The sequence below is a fragment of the Fragaria vesca genome, linkage group LG2 (genome assembly GCF_000184155.1).
Source record: "Fragaria vesca subsp. vesca linkage group LG2, FraVesHawaii_1.0, whole genome shotgun sequence".
Classification (NCBI taxonomy): domain Eukaryota; kingdom Viridiplantae; phylum Streptophyta; class Magnoliopsida; order Rosales; family Rosaceae; genus Fragaria; species Fragaria vesca.
Window position 1 is genome coordinate 6355515 of NC_020492.1, and position 16384 is coordinate 6371898.

General features: G+C 41.6%; 6 protein-coding genes across 6 annotated transcripts; 3 read left to right on the forward strand and 3 right to left on the reverse strand.

Annotated features, from left to right (window-relative positions):
• Window positions 1–240: 240 nt before the first annotated feature.
• On the forward strand, window positions 241–1618 carry LOC101301752 (serine carboxypeptidase-like 50-like). The gene has a single exon (XM_004292167.1). It carries the CDS (start codon window positions 241–243, stop codon window positions 1579–1581), a length of 1341 nt encoding a protein of 446 aa, XP_004292215.1. The 3' UTR covers window positions 1582–1618.
• A 1169-nt stretch (window positions 1619–2787) lies between these two features.
• On the reverse strand, window positions 2788–3828 carry LOC101302039. The gene has a single exon (XM_004292168.1). It carries the CDS (start codon window positions 3826–3828, stop codon window positions 2788–2790), a length of 1041 nt encoding a protein of 346 aa, XP_004292216.1.
• A 367-nt stretch (window positions 3829–4195) lies between these two features.
• On the forward strand, window positions 4196–5365 carry LOC101302329 (putative F-box protein At1g47390-like). The gene has a single exon (XM_004292169.1). It carries the CDS (start codon window positions 4196–4198, stop codon window positions 5363–5365), a length of 1170 nt encoding a protein of 389 aa, XP_004292217.1.
• Window positions 5366–5836: 471 nt separating this feature from the next.
• Window positions 5837–7383, reverse strand: LOC101291682 (H/ACA ribonucleoprotein complex subunit 3-like protein-like). Its single transcript, XM_004289911.1, has 4 exons — window positions 7344–7383; window positions 7010–7084; window positions 6843–6885; window positions 5837–6130 (listed from the first exon to the last, which is right to left on the reverse strand). Exons 2-4 carry the CDS (start codon window positions 7061–7063, stop codon window positions 6033–6035), a joined length of 195 nt encoding a protein of 64 aa, XP_004289959.1. The 5' UTR covers window positions 7064–7084; window positions 7344–7383; the 3' UTR covers window positions 5837–6032.
• Window positions 7384–7623: 240 nt separating this feature from the next.
• On the forward strand, window positions 7624–9287 carry LOC101291978 (uncharacterized protein At1g03900-like). Its single transcript, XM_004289912.1, has 3 exons — window positions 7624–8264; window positions 8353–8616; window positions 8990–9287. Exons 1-3 carry the CDS (start codon window positions 7770–7772, stop codon window positions 9059–9061), a joined length of 831 nt encoding a protein of 276 aa, XP_004289960.1. The 5' UTR covers window positions 7624–7769; the 3' UTR covers window positions 9062–9287.
• A 351-nt stretch (window positions 9288–9638) lies between these two features.
• LOC101292268 (DNA excision repair protein ERCC-6-like) lies at window positions 9639–15050 on the reverse strand. The gene is made up of 8 exons (XM_004289913.1): window positions 14942–15050; window positions 14752–14845; window positions 14089–14607; window positions 13495–13904; window positions 12339–13190; window positions 11452–12061; window positions 10734–11201; window positions 9639–10571 (listed from the first exon to the last, which is right to left on the reverse strand). Exons 2-8 carry the CDS (start codon window positions 14839–14841, stop codon window positions 9894–9896), a joined length of 3627 nt encoding a protein of 1208 aa, XP_004289961.1. The 5' UTR covers window positions 14842–14845; window positions 14942–15050; the 3' UTR covers window positions 9639–9893.
• Window positions 15051–16384: the final 1334 nt, after the last annotated feature.

Here is a 16384-nt window from a genome sequence, read left to right on the forward strand (position 1 = left end):
TGTGAGTTCAGAGTCTTCTTTCCGTAGCATATGTAAATCAAAATCAAAGTTTCAACTAGTATCACTTACATGCATCCATTCATCTGAAGTCCAATGGTTTCTACTTTTGTTAGCAGGACTTGATTCGATTTTAAACATGCTCCAGATCGAAATTGGATATATGGATCTACTCGCTCTCACATGCTACACGTCTCATGATCCTATCGAAACATTATTCCATTCTTCCAAAACTCTTGGAAAATGGAGTCAACAACAGTCGTCTGTTTCTTCCTCCTCTTCTTCTTCATCCCCAATACCATCACTGCCTCCCCACCACTTCTCTTCCCCAAACAAGCCCTCCCCACCAAGTCAGGCTACCTCCCAGTCAACCCCACCACATCCTCTGCCATATTCTACACCTTCTATGAAGCCCACAACCCAACTTCCCCTCTCTCCCAAACTCCTCTCCTCATTTGGCTCCAGGGCGGTCCCGGTTGCTCCTCCATGATCGGCAACTTCTTCGAGCTCGGTCCCTGGCGTGTCAATTCCCACAAACACCCCTCTGATCCCATCTCTCTCCAACCCAACTCTGCTTCCTGGAACAACATCTTCGGCTTGGTTTTTCTCGACAATCCCATCGGAACAGGGTTCAGTGTTGCTTCCTCACCCGAAGAGATTCCTAGCAACCAGCTTGACGTTGCACGTGACCTGTTCGCTGCGATTACCGAGTTCATCGAGCTTGATCACGTGTTTAAGTCGAGGCCTGTGTACATAACCGGTGAGAGCTATGCAGGTAAGTACATTCCGGCAATTGGGTACTACATTTTGCAGAGGAACATCGATGGGTCTGATCGGCGTGTGAACTTAGCTGGGGTTGCTATAGGAAATGGGGAGACAGACCCGGTGATACAAGTCAAAACTCATGCTGCGAGTGCTTACTTTTCGGGTTTGATTAATGAGAGGCAGAGGAGGGAGCTGGAGGAGCTTCAATTTGAGGCAGTGGAGTTGTCTAAAGCTGCGAAATGGAGCGAGGCGAAAAAAGCAAGAAGTCGAGTGTTGGATAGGTTGCAAGACATGACAGGGTTGCCTACTTTGTATGATATAAGAAAGAATGCTAGCTACGAGACGCATTTGGTTGGGGAGTTGTTGAGGAATGAGGAGGTGAGGAAGGCTTTGGGGGTGTCGAACGAGTCCAGGGCTTTCGAGGAATGTAGTCGTTTGGTGGGGGAGGTGTTGGGTGAGGATATGATGAAGAGTGTCAAGTACATGGTGGAGGAGTTGGTGAGGAAGAGCAAGGTGTTGTTGTACCAAGGGCAGTTTGATATGAGATGCGGCGTGGTTGCGAATGAGGCTTGGGTGAAGACCATGAAATGGGAAGGGGTGGAGAGATTTATGTCGACGGATAGGAGAGTTTGGAGATTGGGAGGAGAGGTTGCTGGTTATGTGCAGAAATGGGGGAGTCTGAGCTTTGTTTTGGTCTCAGGGGCTGGTCATCTTGTGCCTGCTGACCAGCCATTGAGAGCTCAAGCAATGATTCAAGACTGGGTATTGGGCAAAGGGTTATTTGCCAATGTGGAAGAGGATAACCTGTCATCAATTTGAACCAAAAACAATATTAGTTTAAGCTGTACTCTCCTAGATTGATTTTGCTACTTCTGTATTAGTTTGATACTGTTTCCTAGTGCTAGAATGATTAGCCTAGTTTTGTCAGGATTAAGAATAAATACACTTGGTTTGGTTGCAAGAGAAAGCCATATCTAGACATGCTTTTGTTTAGGTTTCATAACCACAAGTGTCTTCAGAATCCGTTCAATATCACAAGACTATGGGATATTGAAATTGGTTGCTTTTGGGAATTTCCTGCTAAGTTACACTTGTTCAATCCAATGTTCAATCAGAGTCATCAACCATTGCTTCCATAACGAATCAACTTAGATTTATAGCAAGAAACATTACAAGGAACATTCATGGCAACATAGAATAGTTCGGAATTGGTGCCACTTCTATCAGACCTTGGAACTGCAAACTGTTGAGCTCGGATTCGTCAAACTGGACTCCTGTTGCAGGGTCTTGTGTCTACATGGCTCCAGGTATTCCATCACCCAATGTAGCCCTTTTGCATATGATCTTTATATATACTGCCGATAGATATAGATATGAATCAGACATTTTTAAAAACAAATTTTGGTGAACTTCGCATATTCTTGGTTGATTTTGTTATACCTTCTTGGTTGATTTTGATATTCTACTACGGTTTGAATAAGTATACTATTGTAGCTCCAACATGTAAGGTTTGATTAGAGTAGACTGTTAAGAGTATATTGCTGTGGATCTTAAACTAAAACAACTATGTAACATATGTAGAAAATATGGTTGTGGCCATGTCTTTTGTTTAAGATCGTGTACATATATACTAGGGATATTACTACAGTTCATAGCACCAAGCAGAACCTGTTATCTTCATCCAAATTATACAGCAGAGAATTAAACTTGGGCTGTACTAGTACAATTGTGCAAATTAGATTTTTGCAATACTTGTTGCATGCTGAAGATGCAGAGAAATGGCCGGAGATGAAGCATATTAAACTGTTCTAAATATTCAATCAGAGTTATCAACCATTAATTTGCTTCCATAACGAATCAACTTAGATTTATAGCAAGAAAAATTCATAGCAACATGGAATAATTGGGAGCATTACATTAAACAGTTACATATAACGAGTTAACGACAGATATAGCAAGGAGAAATATAAGAGATCACAAAACAAGCATGAGAATCCAGAAATATTCCAGAACCATGGTCTTTGATCAAGAGCAGAGGGTCGGTTGAATCCATAGAAGGGGTTCTTTGATTTTGGGATTGCATACGAGTTCTGTCACTTCTCTGAGTTCTTTAGTCCTGTGTTTGAAGGCATTGCGGAAGTCTCGATCAATGGTCTTATCCTCCATGTTGAAAACACCAACATCCAAGTCAAGGTATGGAGAGGTCGTTTTGCTGTTCATGAAATATATGCAATTGGGCTTGCATAATCCAGAGTTTTCCCCCGAGACCTCTATGGAGAAGGAAGAGCTGCTTTTACTCAAGAAGAGGGCTCTATTTCCCAAATCCTTGACCTCTGAGTCGGACCATGACTCCCCATTACTGAACGGGACCTTGTAAACCCTGAAGCCAACAGTTGTTTCAGACTGATGATGTAAGAAAACACACAGAACCACCAAAAGGGACCCTGCGGATTCCACCAGATATAGATCTTTGATGCCCTTCATACGACCTAGAAGCTTCTCCTGATCAGGAATCTCTGGAGCAACAACACTCAAATATGCTCGCTCAGGGTCTTCAATGTCGCAAACAACAGAGACTTTGCCGGATTGTTCCACAACATACAAGTTTCCTTGATAGTATGTGAGGTCCCTAAAGTAATTGTGTCCGTTAAACATGAGCTTTGTCCAACCTTGGCCAAGTCCTGGTCTGCAATATGCCAAGGAAGAGAAGGTCTGAAACATAACTGTATAATCCAATGTCGAAGCAGGATTCGACGACAACACAAACTTGCGTATGTTACCGAGCGGATAGGTCACACCATCTGGTAGTTTGATTTCGGCACGATTTGATGGGTGGAACAGATCAAGTTTCACTTGCCCTTCAACCCTGGTTAGAGTAACTAGCCATCCTAGAGAAGCAAAGCAGACCTTACCCCTGGTTTCCGGGAGATCGGAGCTGTAGGTCTGACCGTTTGTGAGGGTGTAAAACTGAACGACAGCCTCATCAAGCCTCTTCGGAAGCATAATAGGAGGACCTTGATCGACCGTCAGCCTTTCGCAGAGAGAGACGTCGAGGTAATTCGCCATTTGATCAAAGCACGGGAATTCAATTGGTTTTGAGTTCTGAACTTCTGATAACCGAGAAAGAGAACAAGTTGGATTAATGGTAAGACTGTAAGAGAGAGTCTGCGATCTCTCTATATATAGACGCCACTGAGGCTCTGCAGTCCTCCCTCCCCTTAGTTTGGGAATTCATTTTCCTTGTGGCATTTCTTTTTCTTTTCCTTGTAGCATTAGGAAAGTTTTGATCAGGTTTGCTAGTCCTAGGTGGATTAGGTTTCTGAGTTTGTTATACCGAGAATTGGGGTGGTAATATGATATCTATAAATATTAAATAACCGATCAAAGTTTGATTAATGTTGAGTTTGTTGCCTTCTCTCATTGATTAAACAGAATGGAAGCTCGTTGTTTAAAAAGAATAAAAGCTGGAAGCTCTGATTTTGATGAAAGTGTTCTAGTAGAAATTCTCTCAAAACTGCCTCTCAAGTCTATATATAGATTTAGGTGTGTCTCAACAGAGTGGAATGCTCTCACTAGAACTTCTTATTTCCTGGACAGACATCGTCTTCACAGCTCTCGCCGCCTTCTCCTCATCTCCTCCTCTTCTCCTGCTGATAAGAAATCAGCTGGAGTCTCATTACTTGCCGACGAAGAAGCAGCACTTTCAAGTTTGAACATACCTTTTCTCCCCAGCGATGCAAGATGGGATATAGGAGTTGTGGGATCTAGTAATGGGTTAGTTTGCTGCAATAAGATTCTTGATGGAAATGTATTGGCCACAATAGTATGGAACCCTGCAACACACCAATTTGATTATAATCCTCTTTCTCCTTTGGTGGAGGAACCTGAGAATGCTACTGACTATCCTCTGATCGGTTTTGATTTCATGCATAGCAGTAGTGTGTACAAATTGGTGGCAGTTGATCTGTATGGTAGTGATGATCCGGATGATCCCCTAAAAGTTTGTTTTAAAGCCGAAGTCTTCACCCAGGATACACCTTCTTGGAGAGTAGTTGAGTCGACACTTGGACTTGGATCATGTAAAATGTGTTATACTACTGTGTCGATTACCTTGAATGGAGTGCTGTATTGGTTGGTAGAGCACACATCCAATGGATTTGCTGTCGTTTCGTTTCGTTTACATGATGAGGTCTTCGAGGATACATGTAAAGCACTACCGGAAGAAATACGCAATGTCAGTGACAATAGGATGCTCCCACTTTTATTTTCATGGAGAAACTCACTAGCAGTTGTAGGTTTCGATCAGAGTGACAACTTAGTGCTTTGGGTGGATGGCACTGCTGATCAAGAATGTGATTGGATTGAACAAATGAGATTCAAATGGCCGTCGCTATGTGAAGGAAGGTGGCTGCTCTTGAGAGGAGTTTGGAAGGATCAATTTGTTTTCAGAAAAAACGGATATGAATATGGTGATCACGATAATGAACCAGACAATCTGTTCTTGTTTGACCCTATAACTGAGACATTGAGGAAGTTGCATGCAGAAACAGACACTTGCTTTAAATATGCAGTAGGTTATGCAGAAAGTAATGTCCAGCTTTAAATTTGCAGTAGGTTATGCAGAAAGCAATGTCCAGGTCCAGCCATACTAAGCAGGTGCGACTATGGATCAAGCACATATGATTATCAGTTCAAAGTTTAAATTTGCAGTAGGTTTTGCAGAAAGCAATGTCCAGGTCCAGCCATACCAAGCAGGTGTGACTATGGATCAAGCACATATGATTATCAGTTCAAAGTCTTACTCTTTGTATGGACGCTGCATATTTCAATCGTTGCTGCAAAAGCATGCGGCCATTGAAAGCAAAGTCTGTTTTCATGTCCTTGTTTGCAGGGAAGTACTGTTGTATAATCTACAAATGAGTGCTATGATTTTACCAAATCTATAAATCTAAGTACTCATCAGCACCTCCTAACTTTTTCATTATCATCCTATTTGCAAGTAGGTACCGCTTTTCTTTGTGATAAGTGATAACAAACACAAGTCCTAAAGATCTAGGGACAGTGCTTTGCAGACAAACTTATAGAAATCAAGTACTCTTAATAATAAGCAGTCTACAACGATATGTGCCACTACTACATTACAATCCCAAAAGCAAATGTTCAACAAGATAACATTCCTAGTAAGTCAGAGACACTTCCAAAGGAAGACTTTCTGGCCACGAGAAACACCAAAGGGACATGAATGCAGCTGAGGTTCCCCCGTGAGGTCTTCAGTATTTGAGAGGAGACTGCTGGGTTGGCAACAATCCAAAGCGCTTCTTCAAAAGATATCTTTGCCTTGAATACTTGTCATCCGGGGAGAAGCGAGCTGCAGTTGATATAGGAGACTGAAGAAGATTAGAAACAAAAAGAAACGGGAACCTTTTTTACGAAACAGTCAGCAGTTAAAGAACTTTCTTCCTGACCAAATCAATATCAGAGACTAGACTATAAATTTAGACCAAACAAAACAGAGACACCTATTCCCTATTCTGGCCCTATGTGGGGCGAATAAAAAAAAAAGTAAACTAAACTATCAGGCACTGGAATTCATCTCAAAAGCATTTTCCTTCTACGAAACCTACACCACATGTCCACGTGTCTACAGCATACAGTCGCACGGTCATATCCACATTAATTGACGTCCATAATGAATGCAAAGTTCCAGCTATTGTATATTTTGAACTAGACTAGTAACAAAGACTGAAAATGCCCATCCGAAAATTTCATATTAAGGATCTAAAATTTTTGAATGGTTCCAACAAAATTGATCAGCTAGGAACTTAGAACTGTAGTTGCCTTTAAGTTGGCAGACTCAGGATCCTAAGATTGCATTGATTACCAAACATGAGACCATTTTCACACAAAAATACACAAATCACCAAGAAACAGAAAGAGAAAAAAAAGAAAAAAAAGGTTACAAACAATGTTCCTTAGTATATCAGAATACAGGACAAATTAAAAATTCCAGAAGCCTATTCAGACTATTACTAAATCAGTACCACCAAAAGCAGTTGAGTGGAATGAAACAGATATCTTACCAGGGTGGGCAGATTGCGTAGCCAGCCCCAGCGGTGATTCTTTCTGCATTCAGAAAAAAGCAATACAAGCTCAGTCCTTACAGAAACAAAAGGATAAAAATTCCAAAGCCAAACGACCCACCACATAATCTATGTACACCGATAACAGTCAAAGAGCTGAAACAAACCTTAGTGGTGTAGACTTTGTCCCCGTTCTCATTGATGTAGAACTGAAGATACATGGTCACTCTTTGCTTTCCAACCTGCTGAAAATTCAAATATCGTATTAACTCAACGACGATTCTTGCTATAAAACCCAAATTAACTAGTAACCCTGAGTTCGGATATATATACTGATTTGAAACCCAGAAAAACCTTAAACCCCAAAACCCAGAAAAAATATAGTTTTTTAGAACCAGGTTCTTTGCAATCATAATCATAGAGGTTTAAAGCATCAAATTCATAAACCCTAAAGAAAAAAAAAACCAATAAGTTCTAGAAAGAAAAACCCTAAGTTCATACCTCAGAGCTCAAATGTAGGCGGTGGAGGATGTTCGCTCTAGGGTTTAAGAAGAGAAGCCGGCTACGATTTTGCGCTTTATATACGCTTTTCCCCGGATACCTATTTGATATTCCAAAATTACCCCGTTATCGGATCCTCCAATCGGCCCAAAATTTAACGACCCGAAACAGCCCAATAGTAAAGCGGCATTAACGTAAATAACACCCGGACTGGTTTTGACATTTGAAGCACTCGTTTTCCTTTCTTCTTCAAACCCACGTTTCTGCAACACCCTCATTGAAACCTTCCTCCCACCTTCTTCTTCTTCTTCTTCTTCTTCCTTACTTCAAATCCACGTCAAATCCGCCTCAAATTTCAATTCTCTCGGCTCCAATTCCCAAAAGCTACATTCTTTCCTGCATTCCCAATAAGCTCAAACCGAAACGATGTCGTTTGAGGACGAGGAGGAGTCGTTCGAGCACACGCTGCTGGTGGTGCGCGAGGTCTCCGTCTACAAAATCCCGCCGCGCTCGACGTCCGGCGGGTACAAGTGCGGCGAGTGGCTCCAGTCCGACAAGATCTGGACCGGCCGGCTCCGGGTCGTGTCCTGCAAGGACCGGTGCGAGATCCGGTTGGAGGATCCGAACTCCGGCGAGCTCTTCGCCGCCTGCTTCGTCCCGCCGGGCCAGCGCGAGACCTCCGTCGAGACCGTCCTCGACTCTTCGCGCTACTTCGTCCTCAAGATCGAGGACGGCACCGGAAAACACGCCTTCATCGGGCTCGGGTTCGCCGAGCGCAACGAGGCGTTTGATTTCAACGTCGCGCTCTCCGATCACGATAAGTACGTGAAAAGAGAGAGTGATAATGACGCCGCCGGCAGCACCGCCGGCGGCGACGACAGTCACATTGAGGTTGACCCGGTGGTGAATCATAGATTGAAGGTAATAGAGGTTGAATCTTCATTTCATTTCAGTAATTCAGTGTTTAACATTTTTGTTGAAGATAAGAAAATTTGCTTGGGATCTGTAGGAAGGTGAGACGATAAGGATAAATGTGAAGCCGAAGCCGACGAGTGGGACCGGGATGTTGTCGGCAGCTGGGCTATCCGGGGCGGCAAAGCCCAAATCACCGGCTTTGAGCCTGGCCCCGCCGCCCGGGTCCGGGAAGCCCAGGTCACCTCTGCCACCGCCACCAAATGATCCTGTTGCTGCTAGGATCAACTCTGGTGGTGTCAAACAGGATAATGTATCAAGAAAGAAATCCGACCCGTTATCGGATCTTTCTCAAATTGAGGTATGGAAATGCAGTTGGTTTTGAGTTTTAGGGGACTAAAGCATGGAATTTGAACTTATAGCAGTAGCACATACTGAAATTGTTTTGATAATCATCAGCTGTAGCATCTATTAAATGAGATACAATCATTTGCTTCCATGGGATGTGTGAATCGTGCAGCGATTTTCTAGAGTGAATTGAAATCTGGAAGGCTGGTCTCGATAGCCTTATAGTTTTTGCCATATATGGCATATGCTATCATCAATGTTTTGGCAAGGAAAAGGATAACCTCTACTTCAACAAATGAGTGCAGTTGATGCACATTTGTTATGCATGTTTTTGAACCTTGTATGCATTTGTGATTTATGGTATATTAACTCATTATCATTTTCAGAGGAATCTGCCTCCAACAACTGGATCAGGATCATCCACAAAGACAAATGCGGTAGGATGGGCAGCATTCTGATGGAGAGAGCATTTGTTAATTATAAATGAAGGTGTTCATTTTATTGTTTTTGTATCCTTGAGGAGAAAGAAAAATGTGAGAAGAGAAAGAATAACAAAGTATTTGGAAGATTGTCATACTGCAATGTATTTTCTTTTGTCCTGTTATCAATGCTATTTTCTGTTGCCGGCCCCAGCAACTTCAAATTTGAACTTTTCACTTGTATATAATAGAGATGTGTTTTATCTGTTTAGTTGTTATTTGCCCTGTTTTTTTATTCCCAATCGGGGATAAAGAACACCTTTTTGAATTCGAGTCTGTTAGCTTAAGATGGGTTACGATTTTAGCTTGACTGTTCATCACTCTCTCATACTACTTTCTTAGCTTATTCACTAGTTGAGGTTGCGGTATCGGTGTCTTCTGGCACCTTACAAACAACACAGGATGAAATGCAGTATCTTTGTCTGTATCACAATTGCAGGGATGTTGGTTTGCTTCATGTGAGCACCAGTGTTTTGTAATGAATTGACGGGTGACCGACGTTGTAGAAACCACAGCATTCAATATCAAGTGACGAAGAAACCTAAACACAACCCGTGTCCAATGACCTTCTACTCTTTTATCATGTCATTATGTACAGAGAAACTACATCTATTCCGTGTGTCATGATCAAATGGTGTCAAAACCCACCAACAAACTGAGTTTCCTTTACCCTACAAAAATTATTCACAATATTTATGAACAAGGAAACTCCAGAAAGAAAAGATGTGACAAAGTTGGGAGATTTGACTGATGGTATCCTTTGCAGAACCCAAACTCTTACCAATTGATCAGCACTCAAATAATGAATCAGTTACTGTTGGTCAAACTCTGGCTTTAGAACCCAAACTGATCCGCTCGGGGTTTTCTCTAGCTTTGCTATTTCCTTCAAAAGATTCTTGAACAAGGGAAGATCCTTTGAGGGTATTCTATCCTTAAAATGCTGCACAATTGTGGCAGAATTCGTACTTCCACCTCTTTCTTCGAGGAATGTACAGATCTTACGAATCAGTATTTCAGGTTGCACTCCACCCAAGTTATGTGACTGCCTAGAAGGCCCCGCATCCATGGCTCTTGCTCTGCTAGAAGAACTAGAAGCCATCCCCAACTGGTGCTCAATTCCAGCTTCAACAGCTTTTTCCTCGTTTCCTCGAATCCTTGCTAGTAATTCAGCAGAAGATAATGCCTTCCCGGCAGATGCCCCAGCCACAAACCCATTTGTTCTATTATTGGAAAGCTCAGAGGAGGGTTTGGCATTACTTATCAACCTGGAATTCACAGTAGAACCAAATTTCCCACGGACAGCTGATGGTGCACCTGCCATTCCTGATTTCCCAGTCCATGTGGGGACAGACACACTATCGCGGCTTCGAAGCATTCGTGACAGGCGCAACGCTTCTGCTGCTCTTTGTGCAACTTGGGAAGCTTGCTCCTCAAGCCTCATCTTCTCTTCATCATGGGCGTTCATGATCACATCATGGTTCATAGCACTCTGTAGTGAAAAATGGACACCAAGTTATAGCAACAAGTGAGGATGATGGAGTCTGAATTACACCAATCTCACCTCACATTAAGTACCACAGCTAACAATCCAAATATGCAAATACAATAACTGAAGAATATGTATATAGAAGAACAAAGTAAAGAAACTTACATGGATCCCTTGTGTGTCAAAAAGACACTTCAGAATATTTGTTTCTTCATCAACATCACCCTCACTGTGATCATCCTTTTCTTTTCCATTTGTCCTTGATGTTTCAATCTCAGAGTTCTTTCCTTTGCCAGCATAAGCATCGGCACATGGTACAGTAACTTTCTTAGATTTTCGCTTACTGTGGTCATCTTTCTGAGCAGAAACAACATTGGCATCTTCAGACAACTGCCCAAATAAATTAGCTGTTTCAGTAGCACCACTATCTCCCTCCTCATTCAGAATGAAGAGATCCTTCATATCTCGAGCTTTAAAGAACCTTCTCTGCTGAGGGTTTTTCAATATCTTATTTGTCAGAAAATGTTTGTAAATCTGTCTATGATACACCTTCTCTTCTATAGTTCCACGAGTAATCAATCTATATATAGTCACATCCCGTTTCTGACCGATACGCCAAGCACGCTCCCTGGCCTGTTATTCAGATTACAAAATTATGTTTCACCGTACAGAAAGATATCAAGTTGTTCAAATGAAATGAGGATTCAGAGAATGCTGTAGATATTATTTTGAATCAGACACAACACAACAATTCGTGCTACTGAATGCTTGATGAGGTCTCACAATGAAATATATCTATTGAAACTACCAAATATAGTATCCTTCGCAATTTGGAAATTATAACATGTGCATCATAATCGAGCAAGAAAAATGACAAAAATACCTGCATGTCAGTTGAAGGGTTCCAGTCAGGGTCAAAGATGATCACCCTATTTGCACCTGTCAAATTTGTCCCTAGACCTCCTACTTTAGTCGTAAGGATGAAAATAAACACATCATCTGAGTTGTTAAATTCATCTATTAAGGCCATTCTGTGTTTGATGGCAGTAAGACCATCCATCCTCCGGTAGCTATACTCGCTAGCGACGAGAAAGCTTTCAATAATATCAAGCATTTGTTGAGTTTGCGTAAATAGAAGAACACGATGACCTTGCTCCTTCCAAGCTTTAAGAACTTGAGCAATGACTTTCATTTTCCCACTGCGCTCAGGATTCCCATAATCAGGATCCTGGCCAGCGTGTTCCCTCTCAAGCAGATCAGGGTGATTGCAAATTTTACGCATCACATCAATTCCATAAAGTGAGTTCCTATTACCGTCCAAAATCTGTTCCACATCAGAGCTGGCAAGAAAAGCTCTATACGCAGATCGTTGCTCAGTGGTGAGGCTGCAAAAGATGACATGTTCAGTCTTCTTAGGAAGCTGTGCATTCACATCAGCCTTCATGCGCCGGAGGAGATACGGCATGATTAGATCTCGCAGAACCACAGCACACCTGCACAATAAAAAATTAAAAAGTATATAACTCTGAACAATTTGGTAAAATAGAGTAACAAAAGAGACTTCCATAATGCTGTGTAGAAGTTTTGTTTAATGGCCGAAATCCATATAACTCAAATAGTCAAGGAATTTTCCAACTTTCAACAATTACCCAAACTAAATCTTCACAGAGAAGTAATAATTCAGGTTATGCATATTGCTCAGTGAAAGGTGCACATTGAAAACCAGCCATTGTCTGATCTTTCTAAATGTGAAAGATGTCAAATGTTAACCTGTATGCTGTGGATACTTGTAATGGTGAAGCATTTGCATAACCGCCAACAGATATGGGAACAGCAAACTCAGCCTCAAATATGGGCAAAACCCCCAACTTTCCAGGGAAGACAAAATCAAACAAGGACCACAGTTCAGTCAGCTTGTTCTGAATTGGGGCACCCGTCATAATAATACGGTGTACTGTTTGTAACTGTTTAGAAACTAGCGTAATTTCTGCATTTGGGTTCCGAATTCGGTGTCCTTCATCTAAAACTGCATAACCCCAGTCAATGTCTAGCAATTTTTCCCCTACGATACGGAGTTGCTCGTAAGTTGTTATAAGCAACCCAGATTCTGACCTCAAAACACGATTTATCAAGGAATCCCATTTTTTGGCACCTTTTGATGACACAGGTCTCTCATAATCACTATCCGGTGAACCTTCACTGTCAGAATCACTTCCAGAAGATTTGTATTGCTTTTTTCTGTTAGTCGAATCCTGAGCAGAATCATGAAGTAGCTCCACATGAAAACTTGGGTACCATTTCTTAGCTTCCCTTCTCCATTGTCGCAAAAGTGTAACTGGGCATATAATGATGCTTGGTTTGTACATACGACTGAAATGTAACGCACCAAGGAAAGATAAGACCTGGATGGTTTTACCAAGACCCATCTCATCTCCAATGATTCCACCTGCTTTTTGGCAATGCAATTCCCAGAGCCACTGGACCCCTACCTTTTGATAGTCAAAGAGTTGTTCAAAAATGTACTCGGGGATTTTCAAGCCCCCTTCAAGGGTAACATGAGGATACTCATCGTCATCTACATCTCGAGTATCTTCCTGGTTTCCTTCTTCGCAACTGGGGGTACTCACCTCTGCAAGTAAAACAACATGTCTCATCATCAAAGTTCCCAACATGTCTCATCTTTGAAACCTCATTCAACCTATTCAATCGTAATGTAAATTATAAAAGTTAAGTGCAAAGCTGTAGATATAAACATAAAACACAACCCTGTCATACCCTGTTAATGAAACCAAGCAAGGTCGTAGGCAATGCTATGAAATAACTTCCTTGTAGAGAAAAGATATAACAATGCTACAACAACTTTCTGTTAAAACATTCATCTCTATCATACAACTACCATAGACCAAGAGCAAGGAGAATACTGAACATACCATTTCCATTCACATTCATTTCCTCATGAGAAATGCGCTTTCTCCATCGCTTCTCAGGCAAAGGACGCTTCCTTTTCATTCCTGAGTTTTTCTTCTTCTGGGCATCATTTTCAAGGGATTGAGGGATTTTCAGAGGTTTCCTTAGCCTCTGGAAAGAATAAGTTGGTGCCTCAAGCTTTGGTAGAGCTTCTGAATCAAGCAGCTTCGTAGTTGGGCGGGCTTGTGCAGCCTTTGATATTGACTGGGCTGCTCTGGCAACACTGGCTGAAAACAAATCATCATTTCTGTCTTCTTCTGCGGGATCATTCTGCCTCTGAGATGGCCCTACATCTTGAAGGCGTCGTTCAAAGCCCTTTAGTTTATGAAAAGGAGTTAAGATTCCTTTTCGAACTAATTCATCTCTTTCCTGGCATATCAACAGTTTAACGTTAGCTATTCCTGTTCACTCTTCCTTTATTTTCAAAGTAAACAACTAAGAACTAATCATTTCTACAAACTTACTGATGATTCCTTAATCACTCATATTTCCAGAATAAAACTTTGAAGCAACACAATGCGAGAAAGATTAAACTGTATTCAATCGAACTCACCGTTTCAACAAATCCCGTGGAGGCTGCATCCAACACGGCATCAAAGCCATCATCCTCATCAAACGAGACTGTTTTAACCCGCTTTTCTTGTTTCTTGCCAGGTTTCTCAACTTGCTTCGACTTCCTCTTGGGTGCAGGCTTATCCTTAACAATATTTAACAAGACTTTGTCATGCTCAATCCGCTTAGAAGGCCTTTGCTTGCCCAAGTCCGAAAGCTCTTTCTCAAGCTGTGCCTTTGTCTTCTTCAGACTCCGTAGTCTATCAGTGGCCAGAGCATGCTGCAGGCTGTCAGAAGCCTCAACATTATCCTCCTTATCCCCCGGTTCCTCGCCATCATCACCATCACCAACACCACCTTGTTCATGCTCAACAGTGGATGCCACGGCATCGATTTCAAACTCAACCGCCCTCAGTTTGTTATACAGTGCCGTGGATGGGTCAATGCTCTCCGGTTTCTCACCCTCCTCCTCCTCCTCCTCAACCTCACCGATTCCACCGGCATTGCCATTGTTCTTTGCCTACAGTCAAGTATTAACTACTGTCAATTCCTAAACTTCCATAACCAATTCCGATTATCTTACTATCTCTTATCAGCTAAAAATCATGGTTTTGATCAAACTATCAAAGCAATGCAATTCAAATTTCGATTTTATTTCACATACCTCAGATAAAATGTCCCTCTCGATATCTTCTGGATTTGCCGACGTCACGCCCAGACTGCTCAGCAGAATCCTATCTTCATCTTCCTCCATGCTACTGCATTAAATTTCAATCTTGTAATTAGAGGCGACTAGGGCATGCGGTTCCGATAGAATCAAACCAAAGCAATCAAGGGAAATTCGAAGACTTTACCTTACGATTCACGTCTGGCCGTTTGGGATTCACTGATTTGGGGTTTTGAGGAATCGAAATTTGGTGGGAAAGTTGTTGTGTGTATGAGAGTCTCCCTCTCTGTGGAGGGTTTTGCAGAGAGAGAGAGAGAGAGAGAGGGGGGTGAGGGATGTTGGTTTTCTATGGCGCGCGAGAGGCGCACGCTTACTAACATGCGCGCACCATTGACCAACTGAGTTTTAGGCTTTTGGGTCAACAACTCGAGTTTGGTAACTCCACCCACACACCATGTCTGAGATTGATCTTGATCTTTGACGGGTCATTAACTTGGATGGTAGCTAACTTTGAAGGAATTGCAAAGCTTTATATTTGTCAATCGAATTTTGAGTGAAAAATGTAAGTAACATCATATATTACAAATGGAACTTGATGGCGTTTGTATTACATTTTAGGATTAATATCAGTTTACCCCATCATCTTTAGGTCGATCATCATGTTAGTCCTTTTTCTTTTAATTTCATCAAAAACAGCCATAAACTTTTAATTTTCATCAGCCGTGTCCAAACATACGTTTTTCATCCAATTTCCCCGTCATGTAATGACTTGCATTAAGATGAAAACCAAATTTGAAGTCGCTAAGCACACAGAAAAATGGCAAAATAAACAAATTGCATTCAATCCCACCAAAATCACTAAGGTTAGGGGGTTGTGATGGGTACGGAAATGTGTATCGATATGGGGGAAAAATGGTCAGAAAGATTATTTTTTTCAGAATTTGACTTTCTTCTTGATGCCACGTCATCACTTAACGGAGGAATTGGATGAAGAACAGAGGTTTGGACACGACTGATGAAAATTTGGAGTTGATGGGTGTTTTTGATGAAATTGAAAGAAGAAGGACTAACATGATGATCGACCTAAAGTTGATGGAGGTAAACTGAAATTAGTCGTACATTTTATTACAGTAATAAAAAACATGTATCGATTCATCTCACATTGTGCGACTTCGCTCTGGAGTGGTTCAAGCGCCATAAATTTCAACCAAATCATTCTACCATCTTCATTGTTTGATTTGTTGAAGAAGACGATTTGCAGCTAATGCATTTGTGAGGTAGGATACCCAACAAGACCACTGAAATCCAAATGTGCTTGAATTGTAGCAACCAACGATGTGGACCATCATGTTTGTGGTAAATGTTGGAACTGATTTGGACTTAAACACATCTGTTAGCATTATGATCAAATTAGTATTGAATATAGATTGAATAACAAGAAGCTTAAGTCTTTAACTCAGTTTTAGAGAAGTAATCTGAGTTGTATATCAGTTGGATTACGTAGATGGGGTTCATTGCATTTAACCTGAATTGCATTCGAATTAGTATTGTGATAGGATTAATGTTGCTGTGAAGGCTGATTGGAGATCAAACGAGGGTATGTTCCTGGTTCCATCATGAAAAGTCTCTT